Source organism: Teleopsis dalmanni, unplaced genomic scaffold, assembly GCF_002237135.1.
Source record: "Teleopsis dalmanni isolate 2A unplaced genomic scaffold, ASM223713v2 unscaffolded_contig_0047, whole genome shotgun sequence".
NCBI classification, from domain to species: Eukaryota; Metazoa; Arthropoda; class Insecta; order Diptera; family Diopsidae; genus Teleopsis; species Teleopsis dalmanni.
Genome location: NW_024031429.1, coordinates 6031 through 22666, shown reverse-complemented (window position 1 = coordinate 22666; position 16636 = coordinate 6031). Strand labels below are relative to the sequence as shown.

At 28.0% G+C, this 16636-nt stretch overlaps 1 protein-coding gene across 1 annotated transcript; it reads right to left on the bottom strand.

Annotated features, from left to right (window-relative positions):
- Window positions 1-419: 419 nt before the first annotated feature.
- On the bottom strand, window positions 420-16292 carry LOC119662971 (uncharacterized protein DDB_G0284459-like). The gene is made up of 3 exons (XM_038072630.1): window positions 16275-16292; window positions 13785-14127; window positions 420-1220 (listed from the first exon to the last, which is right to left on the bottom strand). Exons 2-3 carry the CDS (start codon window positions 14121-14123, stop codon window positions 699-701), a joined length of 861 nt encoding a protein of 286 aa, XP_037928558.1. The 5' UTR covers window positions 14124-14127; window positions 16275-16292; the 3' UTR covers window positions 420-698.
- Window positions 16293-16636: the final 344 nt, after the last annotated feature.

Below are 16636 nucleotides of genomic sequence, written 5' to 3'. Positions count from 1 at the left end.
TAAGTTCTTTAAATACAAAAAGAAAACAGCATAGCTCTTAGTTTTGTATAATTTTATTATTTATTATTTAATAATAATGATTTTAAGCATAACATAATTAGTAGCTGTAATTCGTATATAGTATATTTACACTTAAATTGTAAAATGAATTATTTAATTTGTTATAAAATCTAGTTTCAATCGTTTATAGCATCGCACTTAAAGAAATTAATTAATTAGTGTTTTCATCTATTTTTATAATAAACCGATATTCCTAAGCCCGATATAACATTCTCGTATATAAACATTTGGAGAAATGCCTTAGTAGAAATACAAACTAAACTTAAAATTGCTGTAGATCACACTCAATGCTCTTAAAATTGTATAAGGTAATTTTTTTCTTTTCATATTCGCGTATTATATATATTCGTGTATATGAATTATAAATGTAAAATGTCTTTGATATATAATTATTGCATTTATAAGTTAAAAAATTATTGAAAATTGCATTTTACTAAAACTATGGATGGTCAACCTTAGCTCTTAGCCCGCATACGAAATTCCCCGCCACGTGACAAGCTGCTGCTGCTGCTGCTGCCAACTTTGCATTGCACCAACAATGATCATTCATTATCAGATATCTGAGCAGCAGCTACATCACCAACAAATACTTTACACATGACCATCTTGACTCCGGCGAGGAAGTCCGTTAGATAATATCATGTAGGGCGTGGCGGTGCTGCTGCTTTCCGAACTGTAGGTGGTGGTGGCGGTGCGCTGCGCATGCGTGGCACTGGTTTCAAATCGAGTGGTTTCGGTATTGGCGGCTTCTGTTGTTGTTGTTGCTGAGGTTGCCATTGCGACTGTATTGCTGTGGCATAAAATGGCATATTTAAATTTGCCTTGTTTGCCTGTGTTTGTGTATCTGCGGAATTTAGTTGAGTTGTGAAAGTTGGTGAAATGGGACGATTTCTGTCCATATTTGCAGATTTACTGGAATTTGATTTCTTTAATTTTGGTTGCGTTGTTATGATTTTTGGTATCGCACCAGCACTACGTTGAGCGGCTAGCATTTCATCATCACCTTCCGAAGAGGCTGAGTCATATGATGCGGGCGACGGAGAATGTGAGAACGAATCTTCTTGATCTTGTTCTTGTATTATAGTGCGAAATTCCTGTATGGAATCGTTAAGCGCCCATAGTTGAGACAGTAAGGAGAGATCCAATTGACGTAAGCCATACTGAAAAAATAGTAAAAAAATTATTACTAATATTGAAATTAATTTAAAATAAAAATTAAAAAAACTGATGCCGCAATGTTCATAATAATTGTGCTGAGTATCTAAAAATTATGAGAATTAAATGAAATCTAAGTAGCGAAGTTGGTATTTGAAATCATTACCACAATAACATTTGTAAGATGATATTACATACGAAGGGTGTGGGAAATTTTTTAAAATTGTGGTATACATAATTTAAGTTGATTGTAAGATATTCGTGCATGGGAGTATCGGCTTTGAAGCCGATATTAAATTATTTAAAAATATTATTTTATTATGAAATATGTATATTTAGATATATAAAATAGATATATAGATATATAAAATATATCTATATATATTTTAAAATTTTTGTAATCTATATAATATCTGAATCAATTGAACAAAAGGTTTTAAGCAGACTTTTTATGAAAAATTTAAATATATTTCTCTTTAGTCTAATGAAAACGTTTACTTTAAACCGCTACTGGAATGAGTTTAACAAATTATCTCAGTTAACCGCTTGTTGACTTTAATATCATGGCGTGTCGGATTACCTTGCGGCAGAGCTGCCACATATCGCAGTCGATCGTTGCGAGGAAAATCTTAAAAGACAACTCGAGATATTTGTGGGGCGATATTAAATGACAAATGAGATGTTTCCTTATCACTTTGTTTTAATTCAAGTAACTTTCATTCAAACCACAATTTAATGCAGGTCAAGTAAAAAGATTTTCACATTTTGTGGAATACTAATAATAAGTTTTAGTTTTATTTGACGAAGAAACTCATAAGATACAGAAAACTTATACTAAATTTAAAAAAAGTCGTTTAACAACTAATAAATCATATAAATTAAAATGCAATAAGGAAAATTAGAAAGGGAATTGCTTGTCTAAAGTCTAATCATGTTCCCGACCTTTGAATTGGAACTTTTAGGCTTCTTTTATAAAAAAAAACTCGAATGAAAATAATATCTTGTCTCTTCTAAAATTAAACTCCAATATATAAATAGGCAAAAATATAAATAAATAAAAGGCAAATAAATATAAATTTTTTTTTGCTGACAGACTAGTAACTGTGTTCTTAAATTACAAAAAAATTAATCATTTAAATTAATATAATTTATGTGTATTTATTTCTGTTTTTTTTGAAAAGGTTTATGTGAATAAAATAAAAAATTGTAAATTAGTGCCAATTTTTATTTTAATATAGTAATATAGACCTTTATATAAATATCGAAGCTATTCTAAATTAAACAAATAATTTATACAAACAATTATACTTAAATAATTTGTTCAATTTATTTCAATAGTATAGTATATATTAATGCTGTATTTATTTAGTAAAGTCATATTTGTTGAAATTTAAATATTAATTAAAGATACAATTATATATATTAGAGTATTAATGTTTATACTAATTTCACGGTCAGTTTCCTATATAAGATCTAATTACTTGAGTATCTACTGACAGTATAAAAATAAACAAATAAATATAAAACAATTATGGTAAATACAAAAATACGTATTAATTTCGATTTTGTTTTATAGTCACTGCAGTCCATGTTTAATTTTAGGTTTAATAGGGCAAACCATAGCCAAATGAAAGCCATTAAATGTTGCAATGTTAAAAAAGTAATTATAACTTAAACTTAAATGGTATATACTATTAATACTAAATTAGCATTTCGAGACCAAAGAAGCAACGAAACACTTATGAGCTAATTTTTTACCGTGACAGTCATAGGCCAGAAATAAAGGGCGCAAATTCTATTAAAAACTTTGCGAAATTCGTTGATGGAATCAATTTGAACCTAAAGCTGAACTGTAACGCTTCGTTGGTCACAACCGTTCGTTACGAGTGTATCGTTTTGCGTTTGCTTAGTTGCGACTTGGGAAGGTTAGTGGAGCTATGACTCCAATAAACATAAAATGTGAGTCTTGAGGAAAGTAATGGACTTTGCGAAATCAGTTTAAGAAACTTAGCAATAAAACTGTAACTGGTAATTAACTATAATAATAAGATAACTGAAATGTGAGATAACTGAGTTAAGATTATGTTTGAGATACGGGTATCTTACAAACACAACAGTGGGAAAAACAATATTTCATTTCATATTTTTTAATAATCAAAAGGCATTAAGGAAACGGCATTTGGAAAAATATCTATTACTAATGACTCAACAAAACAAAAATGTAAAATTTAATATTTATGTTACAATATAACCCAATAAAAAATTCTAAATTAAATTAGAACTCATTTACTACTTTTATTATATTCACAAAATCATCAATGAAATCGTCGCTACAAGTCTTAAGGCTAAATAATCACAGCTAAACCTTCTTATAATTAATCATTTTGATGGATTAATTAGTTAATAATAATTATTTTTTATTTCGCAGATAGTTAACCTTAGGAAATTTGAAGGAGCGTATAATGAAATGTGTAGAAAAAGAATTATTATAAGTATTTAATTAATTATAATTTTTTTTCAAATTTTGTCATTAAATATATTGTATTAATTTGTGTTAAACACATAATTAATTGAAAGTTAAACACTTTTAAATATCACACTAAACATTAGTCATTTGTTGAGACTTAAGTATATACATACGTGTAGCAATGAATAAATTTTTGCATCAGTTATGAAAGGAGGAAATATTTATTAATATTTATACAAACTAATAATGGGTTGGGGGACTACTAGTACAAAAGACCTGCCATGATTGTTGGGAGTCAGTACATTTCTAAATTCTATGAGGATGTTTTTGATATTAGCTGTATTTCAGCAAACGATTATCTGATGAAGTAACACCAAAAGCAACAACGGTGAGATGAATTAGCAATTGATCTATGATCTGTTCAATTACTGTTATTTATGATCTATAGCACTTGAGCAAAGAATATCAAAAAATATAAACTTGAGAAATATTGTTTACTGAAGCTCAACAAACAATTAGTTATTTGTTAAAGAATTAAAATTCGTCAGGTATCTGTTATGTCCCAGATATGTCAGAAAATCATGCCTATTTAGAACAGTTATAATGATTGACCACTTCAGTAGTAGTAGTGATAGTATTGATATTGCCTACAAATTATTTGATGAGTATATGAATAATGTACGTGACTTATGAACCGGAACGCGATTATATATCTTGAGAATAAATTTTTTGATTTTAAAAATTTTCTTTAAGTGAAATTAATATTTTAATTATAAAAAGTCAGACTTTATTAAAGATTTAAGTGGACTTTTATCAAATATTAATTGAGAAGAGAGAAAGTACTCACGAGAAGCAAATCCACGCGGTGATTCAAAATGCATTATTTTTTTATTCATAAACTAAATACTAGTATATCTTTTGCAATATTAAAGTTTCGATAATTTATCCAACAAATCTTATGTCAATATTGAAAGAAATAGTAGAAATAATATCCCCAAATGATTTTTTTTAAATATCTAACAATATACATTTTAGCTTTCATTAGAAAGGCTGAGTTTTTTCTGTACGGTTAGCGTTAGTTGAGAGAACTTATGTTATTCATGAAAGATCTCCTACTTTAGCAGTGTTCTAATATACTAGGATTACTTCTATTTTAATTTTATTCAAAATTATTCTACTATACTAGGATTATTTCTATATTAATTTTACTGAAATTTTAACCAACACCCAATGCTCTACTACAGGGTGTTTTTTTAGCACTAGCGCCAACTATCGACATCGTTAACTATGTTATTTCTGTTCAGTAAGATTTAGCAATTCGTCATGAATTATTTAACGCTAGATCGACGTTTCAAAATTGTGGTAATTTACTTTGAATAAAATAAATCTGATCGCGAAGTTCATAGAGCACTTCGACGAAGAATTATGTTTAGTGAGAAATCTCATTTCTGGTTAAATGGCTACCTCAATAAGCTATACGCTTATTGGAGCGAAGATAATCCTCCTCAAGCCGTTAACGGGTCACAATTACATCCATTAAAATTGACTGTTTGGTGCGGTTTACATACTGGCATCGGTCATTATTTTTTTCGAAATAAAGAAGAAGCTGCCGTTACGGTTAATGGCGAGCGTTATAGAGCCATACTAACTGAATTTTGATCTCAATAATTATCGACGATATTTGGTTTCAATAAGACGGCGGAGCTTGCCATACAGCGCGCTTAAAATTAGATTTATTGCCAAATCAATTTGGTAACAATTTACTTCCAGAACTGATCCTGTTAACTGGCCCCCTTATTCGTGCGATTTATCGGCCCTAGATTACTATTAATATGGATATATTAAGTCATTGATTTATGCCGACAAACCAAGAACTCTTGAAGCATTGGAAGCTAATATTCCTGCCAAAAATAGTCAAAAATTGGACTGATCGAATAGACCACGGAACTCATAGTCGCGGCGGACATATGCCGGAAATCATATTCAAAAAAAAAATAAATGCCATGAAATTATTTACTAGATTATAATAAAAAATATTTCATTCCAACAATAGTTCAGAGTTGTATAATCATTTTAGTTAAAACACCCGATACTTTCGTGAAATTGTTAATAGCAAAGCAATAAAATTTTTTTGAAAGAAAAATATATTTAAATGTATTGATTTTAAAAAATGTATATATTTATTTTAATATTTATTTACAATTTTTAGTACTTTTTTTTGTAAACAATATGGCTATGAAAATTTTAATTTATTAGTAAGAGTACCATATATTTCACCTCTATACACATACGTCAAAATAAATGTTTATAACTTTTTCAATTAAAAATCATTAAGAAGTGTTAAAATATTTATGTATTAATTACTTAAAATTATGCGCATAAATAATTTTATAGTTTACAAACCAAATTACTTGCAGAAATTTAATTGATAAAATAGAATTTTTGCAATAAAATTTAGTAAAAGCCGAAAATACTTTAGTATTTGTAGAAATTTATGGGCCTTAACTTCCAAAAAGAAATATATGATGTATAATTATTGTTTAGACTGAATGTTTTTCTGTAATCGTTAATAACTCAGATCCGGTACAGTGGTGGAATAATAAACTTTAAAAAAAATTGCAAATGAAATAAGAAATGGAAATTATTAATAACCGCAGAAGAACGTGTCTGAGGCTCAGTAAAAATGTGAAAGAGAACTGTAGATAATTTAATGGAAATTCTATAAGAGGTAAGTATACATCCGTTTTGTTTACTAAATTTATTTTGCAGTTTGTACCTACAAATGAACAGCTATTCTGTATAGGAGAAGTGATTGTAACTTTACAGTTCAAATACTTTTTATTGTCGATATTTGCATCATAAACCGCAAAGTTAAATTACTATTAGATAAGAATTGATTTGCTTTGGCACATAGATGTTTGTAGTAAGTAGTAAAAGTCGTAGATACTTTTACTATATATATACTTTTTGTGAATCGCACAGATCAGTGAGGTTTGAACTTTTGTTTAAAGCAGGCTGTTAATCACTTTCTATAAATTATTGATAAATAATTCAAATAATTTACACATATTATTTTAATACAATTTTATTTTTAATTTTAATTGATTTAAGTAACAAATAATAATAATAATTTTTATTAAAAATTTTTTTATTATGTGTTTATTATTTTTTGTTAATTTTTATTCATGTGTCATCAAACACTTAGTGAGGAAAAAGGTGCTGAAGTTAATCTGATAATATTGCCAATGTACTTAACTTAACTTTAAACTTTTCCTAGTAATTTTGTATCTCACTAATGTAATAGTTTTAAGTAATATTTTAATAGTATCTCTTGTACCAACGAATACAAGTCTTCCGCAGTCTTTTACTCACAATATGCCGGTTATTCTATTTAATTGTAGATAAACACATTTTCGTTTTAAACTCATTAATTTTTTTTATATAAATCGTCGGTTGCATATATTTATAGATTAACTCATAATTATATGCTCAAATATATGAGCTATTTAAATTATGCTGTTAAGTAAAATATTAAAATGAAATTAGTTTGAAAGTGCTAATTAGGAAGTTTTGAAATATCCTATAAATAACAAAAGCAATTTTTTCAGTTGAAAAAAAAAAAATATTAAATATTAGCTATGAGTTTTAGTGTCATAAAATATATTGCAAACTAAAGTTAATTAACGTATTAGATTTAATGTTCAGTAAAAATTTTTTATTTATGTCTACCTGTGTTTAAATCTTATGCGCATTTTTCGCTTACAACTATTCCAAACGTTGCGAGAAGCCACAAAATCGCAAGCTCTCATATACAATATTGTAATATTGTAAAAAACTAATAATAAATATTTTTACTAATTACATTAGCTACGCAAGAAAGTTAAAAGATTTCCGTGATAAAATAAAAATATGAAAACATTTTCATATATATATCTGAGATGGTTCACTGCATTTTAATTACCAAGAATTGACATTTCAGTACTAAGTCAGTTAGACAAGTGGTTTTGTGAAAGCCTAAAGTACAGCACACAGAAATAGGTATGTTATAGAGAGATATAGCATTCTTAGGTAATAAGATAAAATCCATTTAATTGGAAATTCTTGGAACCAGTGAAGGGTCCGTTAGGTTATTAATAGGTTTATGTTGCAAAAAGTCATTAAAGAAAAATATTAATAATTTAATTTGCTCGAAGCTGATATATTAAAATATTATAAAAAATAAAATTTAAGAGTTGAGGTTAAAACTCATGCGTTATTGGTCATTATGACTTTCACAGTTTAGTTACCTTTATTTCAAACTATATTAAAATTGTTTTTAATTTAATAGTTAAGTATTATTATATTATTAGGAAATATTTAGATTAAACAGGTTCATTCTTATAACAATCTTTAAAATAAAAGTTTTAGTTGCATTTTTGTTAAGAACCTCTAATATGGTTGCAATCATTTTCTTGCAATCATTTCATTTCTTCTAACCGCAGACATAGCAGTAATGAGTCCATGCTGTTCAACATAATAGATAATCACACCAAACATTTTTTTAGCTCTGGTCAAAGACCACAACAGACGGAGAAATGACTTTCCGATATCCGTTCAGTTATACTTCAAACAAAAAAGGGCTCTCATGATTAAAGTAAAGTAGATTACTCAGTTCTCTCAGTGTTGATCAAATGAGAGTCGGCCATAGGAAGTAGTAAATGTGCTAGTTATTATCAACTTCCATTAATCTTTTATATTATTTTTATTATTAAGCCTTGCTTGACATCACATGATTGCAAGCTGCGTCTATACTGGGCATAGGCTATCTACAAATTGCCTCCATCTTTGCCTTCTGATTGCCACTTCTCTGAACTCAACAATATGGATGTATGATCTGCCAAGGTGCTTGGATTGACTGTTAATTTCGTTTAGTGTTGATCTGTGTCCGGCGAGCTTAGACCTTCCTCTTCTTTAACTGCCTCGCGAATTATAAGTAAGGGCTTGAAAACAAATTTCAATCAAGGCTTCCGTAAGGTATGACCAATCCAGCCAAACTTTCTTTTGTGGATATTTATGTTGATGTCATTTGTATTCGTACTGTGGAATAGAAATTTGGTTTGGCCAAAAGATACGTAATATTTTCTATTAATTTACAATTTACAATATACTCTGCACTGTGCAATGTTTGACCGGAGGAAGTTCAAACATTGTTTAAAGTGTATTTGATGTTGAACTTCGTTAAGGTTTCCACTATAAACTTCCAGTTTAGTCCAATGAAATGAAATAGCCTGTTGGTCCTATCTTATTTTAGTGGTTCGTTAACATGTGCACATTGATCTTTCTAAGGTATATACTCTGGGATATCTTTTGAACTTCTTACTCAGTCTCTCATCTAAAATCATTGCAAAGAATTTTGTATGGTTTGCAAATGTTTTAAATCTTCTCCTCTGAGAAATGAGATGGAAAGTGTTAATTTTGTGATTAATTTAAAAAATAGGGAATCAAAAGAAGGGGGTTAGAATATTGTAATATTGTGGTTATGCATAATAAAAGTAAAGAAAAGGAAGATAGAAAGTTGCTTTTTTGTGGTTGCGTTTAAGAAGAGCCTGTTCTGAGAGATGATGTTTTTGACCTTAGCAAATATAATTACATCGTCACCATAAGTTATTAATTTTGACGTGAAAACTGAAGAATCTTAGTTTGACCTTTTTTGCTGCTCCTTTTTGCTAAACTAGAAACGAAATGTGTATATATATTATATAAGATTGTTTTCGAATATATAAGAGAATATTATTTACAAGTATATATTCTAACATTTTCATTTTAAGTTATTCAAGAATTACATTTATTTTTATTACGCAAACAATGCAAAATTTTAATTTTATTTTTTATTAAAATTTTTCAAAGCAGATAAGCTAAATATGTTTTACGTTAAAGGCCAGTGCGGTTTGTTTAATTCTCAATTTGTTTTGCATTTGATTTCAGATCGTAAAAGCTGAACCCAGCTAACCGCTCCTTCTTTAAGTTCAACTCAGAGCTACACCTACTCTTAAACTTTTACAATCATTTCTGAGTTTTAGGTAAATATTTGCAACAGGTTCTTTACCTAAGCACAGTTCAATGCTGTTTGTCTATCGTATAAAATTACTTAAAAGTAGATTTTTATTTAAAAATATACTATAGCAGAGAATTTTATTTCGATTTTATGGTTTGAAGTTATAAAGCTCTATTCTTAGTTAAAATGTGAAAGGCTCTTTGTAAGAAAACCTCTTAGTTTGTACATAGTTTTAATGAAAGGCATAGGCAATTTCAATTAACATTCCTAAAAGAATTCATGAAAGTTTAATTACAGTTGTAGCACTAAAATTAATGATTATGGTTTAGGTACATACATATGTGTGAGCTATAAAAATGTTTTTTCTATATGTTTTATAAAAATGTAATATATATAATACATCTATATTATAAGTATAACAATCTGAATATATAGCAGTTCATAACTATATATTATATCAAGTAAAGAATTTTATTAAACCATTAAAATCATATCTTTTAAAATATCTATACACACTACAATTCTCATTAGTCGAAATCAATATAATTATAAGTCATACTATACATAAATTAAATAGGATTGAATGTATCCATATATGTGGCAGGACTAATCCAATAATGTCAAAAAAAGGTTAGAGGTGGCGATGCTGTAAGTAAATGTTAGATTCGGGAGGAGTGAATTTGCTCAATTCTGTTCCCGAAATTTCGATGTCAAAGATATATGTCGCTCTGATCGGCCAGTCACTTAAAACGCCTATGAAATTTTGTAGTTGGTGGAGTAAGACCAACACAAAAGTTGTCAGGAGATAGCGTAGGTATTGAATATCAACCATATGATGAAATGACTTGAAAAGAGTATGGTACGCAAAGACGTTTCAATTTGCTAAAACGCAAAGAAATTAAATTATTTTTGTAACAAGTCGATAAGGGTGATAAAAAATAGAAAAAATTTGTGTAATATCCAATGCAAGTAATTATGATAAAAAACCAGTGACCCTCTACAAATGATTTCAAATCCTGGATTTATGGGAAATAAAATAATATTAATATTGATATTGTTTGATGATGTTGGAGAGAAATTGTCTATTACGAATTATTCCAATCAAGAAAAAGCGACTAGAATAGGCTGTTGGCCAAAGTAGGTAAGTTCCATTATGAAAATGACAGGCCATATACATCTGTGATGATTTGAAAGAAGTTAACGGAACTGGTTAAGGAAGTTGATGCATCCACGAAAAATTCTCTCAATGGTTAAAAAACTAGCTAATCGAAGTCGATAAAAATCACTTGGTCAAGTTCCTCGCCAATACACCACAGAAGTTTTACACGAATAGAATTATGAATCTATTTGAAAAATGGTGAATGGTCAAATATAATAATGGCCAATATAAACTTGATTAAAATTAATTTTAAATAAAAAAATTTTGGTTCAAGAATATACCAAAACATGGTGGAAACTTTTTATATCACCCAATATATAAACTATTTAAAATTAATTGTGTTATAAATGCTCATTTTTTAAAAACTTACTCCCTTTTGTATGATATAAACAATATATTGAATTGAAAGAAATTATTTCACGAAAATTATTATTTCATATATATAAAATTGATTTTATTAAAAATAAACAATTATCCATATATTTTGTTGTATTGTTCATATGCAAATTTGTAGTTTTCAATTAAAAATCCAAAACAATAAAATGTCTTCATCAAAACTTAAAAAAAATGTGTTTAAGGTCACAACTCAAAGCAAAGCTCTTTATCTTTACTCAAAAAAAGAAAAACATAAATAATAAAGGTGGACATTATTTTAAAATATAAAACAAAAAACCCAACAATAAATCTTCACATTTGTTGACATTTTAAACCGTTAAGAGACCTGATGGCGAATAAATAGAGAGAAGGTTTTGAATACCTATTGGATATTTTAAGAAAAAGTGCAGTTACCAAAAAACTTAGATAACTATAAAAATTTTAAACAAATTAAAAATAATGAGTTATATAACAGAATAGTCTACTTCAGTTAGTAAGCTATCGTTATATCTAAGTTAAAACTATCTTTCCCTTCATTTAACTCATTGTAAGTTTAATAGTCCTTAGTTATATATAGTACTCCGTTTAATAGTGTTAATAATATTAGACTGAAATTTTTATAGCAAGGCCGTATAACAAATATGCTTTTAAGAGAATAGTCATCAAATTATAATTTATATTACAATATAGTCCGGCGAAAAAAAATGTGCTCAATTTTAAAACTTTTGGAAGGACTATACAGAAAAAATTAAAATAATAGGACTGGTAAGAGAAACAGTGCGAAATTTTAGGCATTGGGTAAGCAATGATATAATGTGGGTATGGAAAATTACACCCGATATGCAAAGTTTCATCACTTCTTCAATGTGTGTAGCAAAAAATTTTATGGATATATATATATGAACTTTGAAAAGATAAGGTTCAAATTATTCTACAGAAGTCTCTAATATAAAATTATTCTCGAATCATACTTATTTAGTTACAATTTAGGGCTTAAATAAATTACCGGATAAACAATAGCCCTATAAATAGTACTTTGTATACGAGTACTTTTTACCTATTCCCATTAAAGTTTTCATTTTATACTCATTCAATTTCCCAGCGGCACCATTATGCCAGCGCTGAAAAAGTAAGCGAGGAGGTAATAGCTCTTCGTTTTTATTTTTCTTTGTTTTCGACATTTGTGTTTGACATAGGCAATTTCGGGGTTGAAATTATAAAAGAATGAAGAAGAAAAGCATATGAGTTAAGAATTTCTTGTTTTGCCTACATTGTATACATTTAGTCTGCTTTTGATTTTAGTGAAGTGCGAACAGTGAACAATTTTTAATTTTTAAAATCAAATAAAAAACAAAAATTTAAATAAAATATAATTTGTAATTTCACATAAACTCACTGTAAGTATATGGAAAATTAAGTAAATATATTTAAAATGATAATTGTAATTTTTGTTTTGTATTATGTAGAAGCTACTGCGTCAAGAACGATTAATTGACCAATGTGCTGCGAATGCAGTCATTCTAAAGCAAGGGTAATATGCAGTCAGCTGTTTCAATTGGAACATTTTCCAATTCAATCTGAGGAGGGTTTAATTCAGTTTAATGAAGAAATCACTGCCGTTGAAGTAGTTGTAAGTTTAATTATATATGTTTCTTACTTTCAATTTCAACTTATTAATATATTCACATGTAACAATTTTACTAATTCATACATTTCTTTTCATCTATTACGTTATTTATAGACTGCATCAATGAGACGCGTTATTAAAAAACAATCAATTACGCGAAAAATTTCCTGGAATTTTGGAGAATGGTACCCAAGGCAAGAAGTTCTTAAGAGCATTAGAGAATGTGACAGCAGCACTTTTTGGTATGGTATATTGTACATAATTAACTTTAGCGTATACAATAACATACTTTTGTATTTACAGATGCTTTAAGTTCAGATGGTAAGCCGGAACAAGTGATCGAGTCGAGTCTGGAAATCTCTTCAAGGTTTTAGTAACAATTTCCAGAAAAATATTCATATATATAAGTATGTTATATTTTCTTATGTAAATATTAATATTTTAATTGTATAAAACATAAATATAAAAAATAATTTATCCAAAAAAATTTATAGTATTTTATTTAAAAATCAATAGCATAGGTAAAATTGAACATTTAAGCGAACATATCAGCGCTGATATGTTGCATTACAAATTCGAAAAGGTAAGCTAACATGTCAGCGCTGATATGTTGCATTACAATTCGAAATGATAAGCGAACAGTAAGCGCTGATATTGTTGCTTACAAATTCGAAAAGGTAAGCGAGGCATTCGCGCTGAAATGTTCATTACAGAATGTTGAAAAGGAATCGAACGATCACGTTGCGCAATGACTGCACGTGTTAAAGTAATTAGCGATTTCATTTTGAATAATCAGCGCTAGGCATTACCATTCAGCGCTGAGGGAATCGATTCCCTCAGCGCTGAAAGTCCCGCTGGGTTATTTCACATATCAGTTAAAAATGAATAATTCATTAACAATTCTTACCATTTCCTTTCTCAGCGTGGCTAATTGCTTATCTAAAGTATTTCCAGTGGCCGTTTCTGGTGGTGATATCGATAAGGTCGACTCGTTATTGTTTTCATTTTGTTCATCGCTTTTTGTTTTACTAATTAAGCTTATATTGGCTGTATTCGTTTGGAGATTGCTAGTATTACTACTTAGATTGGCATCATCTTTTTGGCTTGTATGTACTTTGCTTTTGTTGTTGTTATTCTCCGAGCACGTATCAATATCGGCATCGCTAATTAAACCGGAATCAGATCCAAGCATTTTATTAACGCCGCTGAGACTTTTTGGTAAAGGCGGTAGATCAGTGATTGACATCACTCTAAAATTTCAAAAAAAAAATGTGTTTATTATTAAATCTTTTTTTTTGAATTTGAAAAAGTTGTTTATTCAATTTAATATATTTATTGAAAATCTTAAATATAAGTTTTGAATAAAAATATTTGAAAAGCATAAAATTGAAAACATTAAAAACGATATAATTTAATTTATTTTTGAGATTTATTTAACAAAATATTTAATTTTTTTTTCTTTACGAAATAATGTTTAAAACACTTAAATATTTCAAAAACAAGTTGCTATAAAATTCCTTATATACAATTGTCTTCCCAAAAATTTCTCAAAATTGTTGTATTAACTGAAGAATTTTGAAAAACCAGTTTTTATTATAATATATTTTTGATTAATTAAAACTGGGTTGCTTATATTGTAAGAATTTGGCCGATAATTATTCATAAAGAATTTTCAATGCCAAATCAAATCAAGTATAAACCGATTTGATATAACCGAAGTAGACTAAAAGAAGATACAAAACAATGTTTATGAGAACGCTAGAATCCTTTATATCGGTAACTGGAATTCTTCGTCACCAATTTGAATAAAATAAAATAGATATAGCATACCACTGGACTGCTGTACCTGTTGATCTATTTGGATAATAATTTTAGAGAAGTTTTTATGTTGTCAAAATAAATTAACAAATACGAGACTTACTGATATAGATTTTTAGTATTTTCAGTTTATCGGTTTTCGTTAGCAGAAAAGTTTGAAGTGTTTACCAGATTTTGTTTAGACAGAGAAATTAAACTTGATTGGAATCGAAATCGTATATAACATTATATACATAATAACCGATGATTGTCTAAAAGATAAGAATGCAAAGAGACTTGAAATATAAATAGACGAATTTTGCGGGCTCTGCTATAAGAAATAAGATGAATTATAAAACTTAAAATTATTGTCAAGAAACTAGGGTATTTGAAAAATTTGTTTCCAAGCATACTGAAGAAACATCACAATTAATATAGGAAGTTTTACATAATCCTCAAGAAGGCTTAATTGTTTCAAGTGATATATGTAAATTTTGATTTAAGAATGCAGGTATCACAAAAACCTATTAAAAAGTCACTAATAGTAAACGTCATATAACAAGACCTTTAGGGTAACTCAACGAATCCATAAGTGGTATATGTGGAGTCTGACGCAATCTTGCTCCTTAATCTTACTTAACGCAGAAATGAAATAAATTTAAATTTCACTAAAGCTTCTTAAGGTTTTGAGTCTCGATTCTCCTGATTGTTGAAGAACCATAAAAGTCGTAGTTTTTTATGGTTCTTATAACATATTATAATATTGGACTATGTGTAAGTTAGCCAATATTGTTTGGTTAACTTATTTATTTTAGTTGCTTTCCATTTTCAAAATGAAAATATTTTAAATGGTTTTCTACGTCCTTCACAAGCCGTCCAAACTAATTTCGATTATATTGATTTTGTTTATAATTTTGTACTAATTTCATTTTAGTTGTTAAGAATATTCTTTATTATCTTTGAAGTGCCTTTGAGTTGAGTAGACACTTGATTTTAATTTTAGTTTTAATTAACTTACTTTTTTAATATTTCCCAACCTACGCAAGATATTATCTCGAAGGCAATGGAAAGAAATTTTTTACGTTTCGAACTAGTCAAATCAGAACATTTGTTATTGGCCATGATATATTTAAATATATTCTATATATTATACAATATTTAAATTTATTCAAAATAAATTGTTGTAATTAATATTTAACATTTTTATTGTTTTTTAATGTATTTTTAATGACATTTCTTTGACACTTTTTCTGAACAGAATTTCAGAAAACATATAGTATTCTAACTAAAGACAGGTAATATTTTTAATCTTTCACAAGGCATTATAAATTAAATAGTGTATTTAATCGTTTGTTACGTAGATTAAGCAATTTATAAAATATATTAAAATTTTATGTACACAAAAACTGTTTTTTTTTTTAATTTTTGTCATTACAGTGCACTATATAAATGATCAAGTGCCTCAGAACTCGGAAATGCAACTAATGCAGCACGAAAAATTTGTTTGTCATTGAAAAGATTTACTAAACTTTTGGGTTAAAGTTTTCTTTCGTTTTTCTGAAAATCTTTTTTATTTTTAAATCTTTTAAATGTTACATACCAAAACCAATAAATAGAGTTTTCACAGAACTCTAATTTTAAACACATCTATAAAGACTTGTCCTCATGTATGTTATTCTAAATTTTTTCACAAAATCTATATGTTTCGAAAAGTTTTCGAACAAATGTTGTGCGTATTTTGATTTTTAATATAAAATATTGACTAAAATCCTAATTTGATATATTTGAACAAAGAGCCAAAAACATTTCTTCCGCTAACAAAAATAAATCTAAACGCATTGATAAAATTGGACTATCTACAGGGTCAAGAGGCACTCAATACGAAACTATAAAGCATGCAAAATTGTTACACATTTCCAATACATTTTCTTATATCTGAAAGTGACAATTTATGATACTTCA

What these genes read in the sequence shown, in the direction of transcription:
- LOC119662971 (XM_038072630.1), bottom strand. Translation starts at nt 14,123, where the DNA reads ATGTCAATCACTGATCTACCGCCTTTACCAAAAAGTCTCAGCGGCGTT. An exon ending in CCACGCTGAGAAAGGAAATG is followed by an intron (nt 1,221 to 13,784) that starts GTAAGAATTGTT and finishes CTATTTTTTCAG; the next exon opens with TATGGCTTACGTCAATTGGA.